The sequence below is a fragment of the Schistocerca nitens genome, chromosome 6 (genome assembly GCF_023898315.1).
Source record: "Schistocerca nitens isolate TAMUIC-IGC-003100 chromosome 6, iqSchNite1.1, whole genome shotgun sequence".
NCBI lineage: Eukaryota > Metazoa > Arthropoda > Insecta > Orthoptera > Acrididae > Schistocerca > Schistocerca nitens.
In genome coordinates this window covers 373,432,664-373,444,762 of record NC_064619.1, presented here as the reverse complement: position 1 = coordinate 373,444,762, position 12,099 = coordinate 373,432,664, and the positions used below count along the sequence as shown (strand labels likewise).

The window sequence follows — 12,099 nt, the reverse complement described above, 5'->3', positions numbered from 1 at the left end:
CTGCCCTTGGAAATGTCTTACAATTTAAAACCTGGTTCCTAAATCTCTGTCTTACCATTATATAATCTATCTGATACCTTTTAGTATCACCAGGGGTCTTCCATGTATACAACCTTCTTTCATGATTCTTGAACCAAGTGTTAGCTATGACTAAGTTATGCTCTGCACAAAATTCTACCAGGCGACTTCCTCTTTCATTTCTTAGCCCCAATCCATCTTCACCTACCGTATTTACTCGATTCTAAACCGCACTCGAATCTATGCCACACCTTAAAAATGAGACTCGAAATCAAGGGAAAAAAATTTTCCGAATCTAAGACGCATCTGAAATTTGAGACTCGAAATTCAAGGGGAGAAAAAAGTTTTAGACCGCACCTCCAAATTGAAACGAAGTTGGTACATTGTAACATGAGACACAATTTAGGTCAAATGGATGAAGATGCAGCTGCAGTAGTTTGGTTCGAGTCGTAAGCTTAACAGTTAAGCTTTACCAAGTAGCCATTGCTATGTGTCAGGCGCTCCGTCCGCATTTATACAGGTACCCTTCCTTTTTCACGTGCTTCGTCAGGTTTGAATCGATTGCTTATTTTATTTTTGATCTGATAAGTGCCATTCTCTTTGTTATAGGCGTTTACAACACTCTAAGCTGAAAATGCATTATTGTACTGTGTCATGCATTGTTTGTCACGTTCTGATAATGAGTGTATACGGCCTGTCGCCGCTCGCAGCATGGTTTGCTTTTGTGCGAGCTACCGCCGCTTACAATAAAAAAAAAAAAAAAAAGAGAGAGGAATTGTCTCATAAGCGAAACAATGGCAAGAGACTGCTATTTGTTGTTACTTACATTGCTGCTTTCTTTGATAATGATCAACAAGAACCAAATAATAGACTGTGTATGATAGAAGATGTTCTGAACGAGAGTTTAGCGAAAATTTTTCTCCATTTGGAAATCTTTGCAGACGCCTCTTTAGTACATTACATTCTGCACAGAAATTAGAGTCATCTTAGATTTAAAAATCCAGTCAGTTGACGTGCTTCATTTCTGACTGTATCACTATTCAGCAAAAGAATAATACGAATATAAACACGACATAATATGTATATTCTTCCGCGTTTGCTGCTGTCTCACTCTAGTTTCGTAGGTTATTAGGCAGACAAGATTTAAATGAGATAGCAGCAAACACAAAAGAATACATGGCATAATGTTTACATTCTTCTATCTTTTCTTTTAATTTATTTACTGACGCTAAAGTTTTGGCGCCAGTATTTTTGTGCCTGCAAAGCAAGCCTGTATAGCGCTACATATAATCGACAGCAAAAGTTGGTTGTGGCGGCACCTACCAACATTTTCCAGAACTTCCGCTTACTTTGCACTTGATTCTAAGCTGCAGGCGGTTTTTTGGATTACAAAAACCGGAAAAAAAAGTGCGGCTTAGATTCGAGTAAATACAGTACTATGTTTCCTTCTCTCCCTTTTCCTACTCTCAAATTCCAGTCACCCATGACTATTAAATTTTCGTCTCTCTTCACTATCTGAATAATTTATTTTATTTCATCATACATTTCTTCAATTTCTTCGTCATCTGCAGAGCTAGTTGGCATATGAACTTGTACTACTGTAGTAGGCACTGGCTTCGTGTCTTATCTTGGCCACAATAATGCGTTCATTATGCTGTTCGTAGTAGCTTATCCGTACTCCTATTGTTTTTATTCATTATTAAACCTACTCCTGCATTACCCCTATTTGATTTTGTATTTAAAACCCTGTATTCACCTGACCAAAAGTCTTGTTCCTCCTGCCACTGAACTTCGCTAATTCCCACTATATCTAACTTTAACCTATCCATTTCCCTTTTTAAATTTTCCAACCTACCTGCCCGATTAAGGGATCTGACATTCCACGCTCAATCCGTAGAACGCTAGCTTTCTTTCTCCTGATACCAACGTCCTCCTGAGTAGTCCCCGCCCAGAGATCTGAATGGGGGACTATTTTACCTCCGGAATATTTTACCCAAGAGGACAACATCATCATTTAATCATACAGTAAAGCTGCATGCCCTCGGGAAAAATTACAGCTGTAGTTTCCCCTTGCTTTCACCGTTCGCAGTACCAGCACAGCAAGGCCGACAGATACCCCTCCGTTGTGGTTGCACCAACGGTACGGCTATCTGTATTGTTAAGGCATGCAAGCCTCCCCACCAACGGCAAGATCCATGGTTCATGGGGGGAGATGTACTGTTTCAGAATATCCCATTGCTGTGGACTGCAAATGAAAAGGTCAAAGAAGTTGAATCATTCCGAGAAAAGTATCAGCTTCTTGACAACACTCAGCTGCGTAAGTACCCCAAGTAAGGTGATGACAAGCACACAGAGAATTTTGCAAGAGGACTCCACTAAAGAAAATGTGTCTCAGCTTCTTTATAACACACCCTCAAAGTCTTCTCCATGACATTCACTGACAGGAACTGAGTTTCACAAGTACTGATCGAACTGAATGTCTAATAGCGACTCCTTTCTTTCTCATTACACTCTATGAATCCCAGAGAGTTCATTTATTTCTTGTTTCTACTTTTAAATTTCCATGTTTAAGTAAAGATAACACAGGAAATATTGCCCCTTCACGATCATTCAAACCAACAACAATTGAAGATGGCACTCCTATTGTATGGGCATAACTAGAAACAAACGTAAATTCATAGTATCACTTGACAAATAATGCATTTGTAACACTTTCCAGCTTCTTGTCCATTTCTGACCTGCTAATGTACTTTACAGTAAATGGATCATAGTGACTCAAGAGCTCTGAGAAAATTTCCGTTGTGTGGATTCCTAATTTTCTGAGATGAACCTCTGAAAGCCAAACTTCTTTGAACAGAAATAATACCATATAAAGTAACATGGGATTTCCCACATATGTTGGCTCTTCTAGAAACAAACAAAAGAAGAACATTACCTCTTTACTTCCCAACTTTAGCAAGGCCCATGTACCTCTTTCACATTGTATTTATTCACTTTTACGATTCTTCTACGACAACTATACACACAGATGTATTTTATTGGTGTTGGTCTTGAACGCAATAAGAAGTGCCTTATCTTTGAATATTGTTCTACATCTACATCTACACCCATACTCCGCAAGCCACCTGACGGTGTGTGGCGGAGGGTACCCTGAGTACCTCTATCGGTTCTCCCTTCTATTCCAGTGTCGTATTGTTCGTGGAAAGAAGGATTGTCGGTATGCTTCTGTGTGGGCTCTAATCTCTCTGATTTTATCCTCATGGTCTCTTCGTGAGATATACGTAGGAGGGAGCAATATACTGCTTGACTCTTCGGTGAAGGTATGTTCTCGAAACTTTAACAAAAGCCCGTACCGAGCTACTGAGCGTCTCTCCTGCAGAGTCTTCCACTGGAGTTTATCTATCAACCCTATCTGGTACGGATTCCACACTGCTGAGCAGTATTCAAGCAGTGGGCGAACATGCGTACTGTACCCTACTTCCTTTGTCTTCCAATGAATCTCAGTCTGGCATCGGCTTTACCAACGATCAACTTTATATGATCATTCCATTTTAAATCACTCCTAATGCATACTCCCACATAATTTATGGAATTAACTGCTTCCAGTTGCTCACCTGCTATTTTGTAGCTAAATGATAAGGGATCTTGTCAGTCCTACCAAATTATGATGTACATCTGTTAGGGTAATGTTTCTGGTAGGTTTTCCAACAACATTTACATAAAGTGCAGTTTAGACTCCATCACAACAAAGGTGTTTTTTGTGCAAGATTTCTAAAGAAAAAGTTGTGCATTCAATATTAAGAACGAGATAGAATTGTATGCAATTGACCTGTAAGAATAATAAAGTGATCAAGAGCTAGATTGACTATGCTGGGGTAATGTTCTTTTATTTATTATACAATAAAAAAAATTACAATATTAGTCTGATATTTGTCAACTGAGCACTTGGGGTAATTAGAGGAAAGACTTGGGCCCTCCACACGGCCTGGATCCTGGGGATTGTTCCCCATCCCCCTCTCGTTGGGCCTTGGTGCAGGAGAAAATTGCAAAAACATCCACAATCTGAACAGGAACATGTGCGACTATTAATCACATTATTGCAATGATCATACAAAGCTGAGACAAATGAAAACTGTAAAATTCAGTTGCTTGCATTTTCGAAATATTCTGCTATTTTATCTCTTGTCAGTGCAACTGAACTCTCAATAGAAACAACACCCTATTTTACTTGAAGAGACAATACAGTACAGGCATAAAAAAAACTCAACATACACAAATCAATCAAGTAACATTATGAAAGAATAAAATACAGGTAATGCAACTATATGAAAATAAAATAAAAGGAAGAATGGAGACCATGAAAAGAAACAAGGCAATAATAAAGAAGATGCCTGAAATTAGCTGTAATAACACACAAGGGCTGTAAAATTGGGAAAATTACAGTTTTCTTTGTAGTGGGTATGATAAGACCTTCAGTAAGACTTTACTAAATGCCTTCTCAGAAAACTACTTAGAACAGATAGTTAGGAATCCCACTCAAGATAGAAACATATTGGATCTAATGGCAACAAACAGACCTGAGCTCTTTGAGCATGTCCAAATTGAAACGGGAGTCAGTGGCCACAATGTGATTGTGGCAACAATGATTACCAAAGTACAAAGGAAAACTAAAACAAGCAGAAAGATATACATGTTCAGTAAAATAGATAAAAAATCAGTAGTGTCATATCTCAATGGGGAAATTGAAACTTTCAGCACAGCTAAGGAGCATGTAGAGGAACTCTGGCTCAAGAATAATTGACCATGCACCGGATAGATATGTACTCAGTATAAGAGTTCATAATGGGAGGGAACCCCCATGGTGTACAGTCACTGTAATTCTAAAGAGACAGAGATTACTGCATAAGAGGTGCAAAACCAAGTGTGTGGCTATAGATAGAGAGAGATGCTGAATGAAATGTGTTTCGCTGTCACGAGAGCAATGCATGATGCCTTCCAAGACCACTGTAGCAGAATATTGTCAAACAATATTTCACAAAACCCAAAGAAATTCTGGTCGTATGTAAAGGCTGTTAGTGGCACCAAAGTTAGTGTCCAGTCCTTAACAAATGAGACTGGAACTGCAATTTAGGGTAGCAAAGCAAAAGCTGAAATGCTTAATTCCGTTTTCATGTGTTCCTTTACAAAGGAAAACCCAGCAGAATTGCCCCAGTTTAATTCGTATACCACTGAAAAGATGAATGAAATTACTATTAGTGTCAGTGATGTTGAGAAACAGCTGAAGTTGTTAAAACCAAAGCTCCAGGCCCCAATGGAATCCCTATCAGATTCTATACTGAATTTACGGCGAGTTAGCCCCTCTTCTTACTAGAATGTACCATAGGTCTCCTGAACGAAAAACTGTGCCCAGTTCTTGGAAAAAGGCACATGTCACACCCGTCTGCAAGAAAGGTATTAGATGTGACCCACAAAACTACCATCCTGTATCGTTGACATTGATTTGTTGTAAAATCTAAGAACATATTCTGAGCTCAAACATAAGAGGTATCTGTAACAGAATGATGTCCTCAATGCCAACCAGTAGGGATTTCAAAAACATCCCTCGTGTGAAACCCACCTCGCACTTTTCTCACATGACATACTGAATGCTTTGGATCAAGGCAACAAGGTAATGCACTGTTTCTTTATTTCCGAAAAGCACTTGACTCAGTACCACATCTACGTCTATTGTCAAAAGTGCAGTCATATGGGGTATCAAGTGAAATTCGTCACTAGATTGAGGGTTTTTTTGGTAGGGAGGACACAGCATGTTATCTTCGATGGAGAGTCATTGTCAGATGACAGTAACTTTGGGTGCACCCTAGAGAAGTATGTTGGGGCTCTTGATGTTCATGGTGTATATTAATGACCATGCATACAATATCAATAACAACCTCAAGCTTTCTGCAGATGATGCAGTTATCTATAATGAACTACTATGTGAAAGAAGCTGCATAAATAATCAGTCAGACCTTGAAAAGATTTCAACATTGTGCAGAGATTGGCAACTTGCTCTAAATGTTCAGAAATGGAAAATTGTGCACTTAAAAAAACATAGTGACCCACTGTTGGAATTACCCAACTCATATAAACACCTGGGTGTAACACTTTGTAGGGATATGAAATGAAATGACACAGATTCAGTTGTGCGTAAAGCACGTGGTAGACTTCTGTTTATTGGTAGAATACTCGGGAAGTGCAATCAGTCTACAAAGGAGATTACTTACAAATTACTCATGTGACCAGTTCTAGAATATAGCTCAATAGCAAATAGGGCAACGGGTGATATTGAACATATATAGAGAAGGGCAGCACAAATGGTCACAGGTTTGTTTACTCCCTGGGAGAGAGTTACAGATATACTGAAGGAATCGAACTGGAAGACTCTTGAAGACAGATGTAAACTATCCCAAGAAAATTTATTAACAACGTTTCAAAAACTGGCTTTAAATGATTGCTCTATTAATATACTACAACCCCCTACGTATCGCTCATCTAGGGAATGTAAGGATAAGATTAGAATAATTACTGCATGCACAAAGGCATTCAAACCATCATTCTTCCCGCTCTTCATATGTGAATGGAACAGGAAGAAACCCTATTAACTGGTACAGGGGGGGGGGGGGGGGGGGGGGGCATACTCTCTGCCATACAACTCATGGTGGTTTGCAGAGAACAGACGTAGATGTAGATGTAGAAGACATACTGTATGTCTCCTGATGCAAAATTCAGTAACAACAAACTGACAATAAAAGAAAAACCAAAGATGAATAGCAGTTGAACTTGGTGTGGAGTAAGGGAAAAGTTCACTACAAGATGATGATAGAAATACAAACTCAATAATGAGAGCCAAACAAAAAATTTGCTTCCTTAGAAGGAGTTGACAATATGCACAACAGCAAATCCAAGTAACTGACTGTAAAGAAGTTTCAGAGTCTAAGTGAATTAATTCCTGCTGGATTAGTTGGAAGCAAAAAGTAAAACCCTGTACAGATTTGGTTGAACTTCCTGTAAGTGTACCACTCACCTTAGCCAGGGGCATTCAACCATTTTTTTTTCTTCCATTGGATCTCTTTCTACTGCAGCTATAATAACCACAATTACTTAACAGAGGAGAGACAAAATGATATTGTGAGGTATTTATACAGAAAGAATATCACACTGCTTATTACTAATAATTGGAAGAATTAATATTGGTGAATGGATGGGTGTAAGAGCTATCGATCATAGTAACTGATATTTGATGATAAATTTCAGAAGTGCCATGAAACTTTAACTGTTAATAGCTGAACTGCCAAAAAAATAAAGATTTAATAACAATTTAATAGGAGAGCACTTACACAAAAAAGGAAACAAAGTAATACAACACTGAACCCTGCTCATACTTCAAATTGTGTTATGTTATGTTATATAAGAGGGTCAAGTTAAAATGATTCTTCCACAGACAATGGAAAATTTATTTCATTAAAACCTGACATACTGTAAATAGCTTGTTACATGCGCTTCAGAAGGACATGAAGTTTAAGAGACAGACAGACACACAGACAGACAGAGAGAGAGAGAGAGAGAGAGAGCTGAACTGTACACAACATTATTAGTGTGGCTGCCAATCATACGACAGCATGCTATTGGAGGGAAAAAAAAAAACACTTACTAAAAGTTCAGGGTCATCATCATCCCCAGATACATCTTCATCAGACGGTATATCCTTTAGACTTTCAGCAACCATTGCATCCAGATTTACCTGAGGTACTGCTGGTGCTGGACGAGCTGGAACAGCAGATAGTAAAGCTTATGAGCTGTTTATATTTTTAACGCCATGACTAACATGAAATCCATTTGGAGGGGCAATTAATTACTCAACATTAATAAAATGAAAAAGAAAAAAAATTGCAAACAATTATGCTCTCATTAAAGAAGACTTGGAAACCAACTTATTAAAAAACATGAAGACTGTTTTTAGAAATAACAAGATGAAGAAAGTAAATAAGGACTCGTTCCCACACAAAATTAGGGAGTTACTTGAAAACTGAAACTTCTTTCCAAATCTGAATAACAGAGTATGTAAAGATTACAAATATCAAAAGAACTCTTATCACGCTACAAGCTCATCAAAACCATAAGACATCATACATAACCACAGTTAAATTTGTATCTAGACAGAGTAAATTTGCACATGCACAACCCATCAGAGAAGCATCAGTATAATAATAAATAACATACTAAATTTGGAACAATGGTATATACAATATTTGTGAAGTACTTGATATTCTGGAGCTGATTTTTTAAGACATCTACTGTGTAATCAATAACTAATTTTACATTCAAAATTCAGAATAGCCAATGGAAAGTTGTCTTGTAGGGTTATTAGCAGACACATACGTTGAAACTTCCTGACAGATTAAAACTGTGTGCCGGACCGAGACTCGAACTCGGGACCTTTGCCTTTCGCGGGCAAGTGCTGCAGAGTGAAAATCTCATTCTGGAGACATATACAGTATTCATCATGAAAACAACTTCTTCAAACCTCAACCTCCACTTTTATGATATGCTGCTTCACAAAAAGTCTTATGTCAGCAACACACTGATTCAATTTAATAAAACAACATAGGAGATTTAATAAAACAATGGAAAAGTGTAGCTTCAGCTCTCTGAGACTGCAGACGTGTGTGTACGTGTGTGTGTGTGTGTGTGTGTGTGTGTGTGTGTGTGTGTGTGTGTGTAACACTGTTACAACACCTGGAAGGCATCATTTGATATCTGCATCTACCCAGAAACGTGATCGATTTCTAAAGTGCTTAACATTTCTTCATTAATTTTACCCTTTTTTCAAAACACAGTTTAAATTAAACTTTGAGAATTCGTACTTTTCATATACATCTCTGCAAACAGCTTTTTTGTGCTTCTCTCAGATGTCACCAGTCTTGTTTCCTTTGCACATACAATTTGACACTTATTTCCTTTTTCTGATTTGTCCAGTTCTATAGCCACTTCTTTGTTCAACTAGCTTCTTGCTCCTGTCCCGTTCTTTGTTGTTTCTTGTCTGTGAGTTCATTTACCCATTAAAGAATTAATGCTTTTCTCGTTGGGTTATTTTTAGTTACATTAGAACCTAGATTAAGTGTCACTTCTCGGACCAGGGTGTGGTCAAAACAGCGGAGAGGTCACTAAATAAAAGGAGAATAAAACAAGTCACTTACAGAGCTCGCAACGATGTAATAAATCAATATTAAATTAAAAAAAAAAATACATTTATACATGGGCATGAGAGGGGCAAAAACATAGCTTTTATGTCACCTTGTTGAAGTTCAGACTCAAAGGGGTGGCTTGGGCATTATGTAGCAGTACAATTGCACGAGGTGGTAGATTTTTGGATTTCGAGTATCTTTTTAACAGCCAGATCAAACGCATAAAAAATAATCCTTTAAAGAAATTACCATTCATCTAAGTACTTTTTTTGTAACAAATAGTGGGTGCTGTCATGTTTATGTTTCTTAAGGCTCTTGGTTTCTTATATTTGACAATTACAAACATCAATTTATGGTCACCACTTGCCTTGCACCATGCTACAATGATCAAGCTGTCCTATGCTAGTGTCATGCCTGTTGCCGTTTGAGGCAATGGATTTTTGAGGCAGCATTTTATAGTTTAGCCCAGACTCATCAATGTTGTATAACTGATCAACTACCAGTTTATTTTCTAACCTTTTTTTCCAAATTTTTCAATGAATTCCCCAACTGCATCATCATCAGAACGTTGTTTTTCACATGAAACAGCAACTTGCCTAAACTCATGACAATTTTTCCAACAGTGAAGCCAATCTTCACATGTTTCTACTACGTGGCAGGAGTAAAATCAATTGATAGTACTGGCACGCAGTTCGCCAAGGAAGTCAGTGAATCCCAGGTTGGAGAATCGCGGTTTTACTTTAATTGGTTATAGATGGTTTATGCATTTATTGCTGCCATGTCCTGGATGCGTTTCTTATTTCCCTCCAAGAATTTGATTCTTTGTGTTTTACACAATACACAACATTTATTAACATAGAAGGAGTTGAAAGGCACTGATGATGGAGTCATCCGCTTGGTGGCAGGCATATGCAGTGGATCATCATCTCTGCATCAGGTCATTTAAAGCAGCCCTTCTACCAGGCGACGGCATGTTAGCAACCTTCCATTTCATTCTACCTCTAGCTGCAATCTTCACTGTTGCACCATTTGACTCCTGAGATTGTTGTGGAAAGAATATTAATGAGGCGTCAACTAATGACAGTAACACCTATCTTCGCCAGTTGTATCACACTGAAAAATCACCATCTGAATGCAATACATCACTTTCTGATTCAATATCAGAGTTCTCCAGAATCTGCCCTTTTCTAGTAAGATCACACAAAATATGGACTGAAAAGTTATGTTAGAGTGTCCAGTGTGGAAACCTTTTAAATCATTATTCAAAGCAGCGATTGTTGACCAAAACAAATTGCAATGCAAATAGCTTTGTAATTATGTGAACACCAATATTCCGTTCTAGGTCTACCTTGTGAAATTTCCATAACATTGTGAAAATTCAGGACACAGCAATAGACTATCGTCACAAGCAGAAAAAATGAGGAAAGGTCAAGAAGTTTGGTGCAATGGTGCTAAAAACTGATTTATTTACTGCAGAAATAAAAACTGATAGGTTTCTTTTGATTCCTTTATAGTGTTAAAAGAGATGTCACAAAATTTTATTCATGGTCGAACATGAAGGACACCAAAGGGCATCATCCAAACTGACTTGAAAATTTAAAGTAAAAACTTTTAGTACTCAGAGTAGTGGCTAATAATGAAAGGGGACAACAGCACACTGTCATATTGTAAAATGTAAACTTTCAAGGCTGGAAATATCACAATTAATAAAATGTTCCAGGCTCTTATGCTGTGGTTGAATGGATTTCACCTTAAAATCCAACGTTTCGTCCCCATCTACAGAGGACATTTTCATGGGGGATCATGCCCGATTCACAGGGCATGAATCGGACATTCAACAAAGCTACAATCCCCCTTGAAAATGTCCTCCGAAGGTGGGGACGGAATGTCGGTTTTTAAGGTGAAATCCATTCAACCACAGTATAATAGCCTGGAACATGTTATTAATTGTGACCCTGTTATATCACAATAAATGATCACAATGCAATTCTTTTACAAGAAAATCAAGTGCCAATATCTAAAGTGTATGATAGTAAGGTCTTGGCATTCTCCTGAGCTCAACGAATCACTCATCATTCAGGGATGCTGACTTAGTTCTTCAGACAGGCTGCAGGAAGGAAGTGAAGATGGGTAAGGGCCATCATTGCATGTTTATGGACTTGGAATCACTTATCCAGATAGACTGGAGGGAGTGCAAAGGGCGTAGCAGCATTTTCATGGTCCAGGAGTCACTAGTGGGTGTCTATAGTGCCTGCAGTGATAAACTGTGTTTTATATTATCTTGCACAAACAGTTGTTGTTGCTGTTGTGGTCTTCAGTCCTGAGACTGGTTTGATGCAGCTCTCCATGCTACTCTATCCTGTGCAAGCTTCTTCATCTCCCAGTACCTACTGCAACCTACATCCTTCTGAATCTGTTTAGTGTATTCATCTCTTGGTCTCCCTCTATGATTTTTACCCTCCACACTGCCCTCCAATGCTAAATTTGTGATCCCTTGATGCCTCAAAACATGTCCTACCAACCGATCCCTTCTTCTAGTCAAGTTGTGCCACAAACTTCTCTTCTCCCCAATCCTATTCAATACCTCCTCATTAGTTACGTGATCTACCCACCTTATCTTCAGCATTCTTCTGTAGCACCACATTTCGAAAGCTTCTATTCTCTTCTTGTCCAAACTAGTTATCGTCCATGTTTCACTTCCATACATGGCTACACTCCATACAAATACTTTCAGAAACAACTTCCTGACACTTAAATCTATACTCGATGTTAACAAATTTCTCTTCTTCAGAAACAATTTCCTTGCCATTGCCAGTCTACATTTTATATCCTCTCTACTTCGACCACCATCAGT

The 12,099-nt window shown here is 38.3% G+C and overlaps 1 protein-coding gene across 2 annotated transcripts in view; it reads right to left on the bottom strand.

Annotated features, from left to right (window-relative positions):
• LOC126263642 (coiled-coil and C2 domain-containing protein 1-like) overlaps nucleotides 1-12,099 on the bottom strand; it is a 130,624-nt gene that overhangs the window by 110,364 nt on the left and 8,161 nt on the right. For both annotated transcript variants that reach the window (XM_049960734.1, XM_049960735.1), the window contains exon 3: nucleotides 7,712-7,827. In XM_049960734.1, coding sequence (XP_049816691.1) covers nucleotides 7,712-7,827 — 116 coding nt within the window. The remainder of the gene's footprint in view (nucleotides 1-7,711; nucleotides 7,828-12,099) is intronic.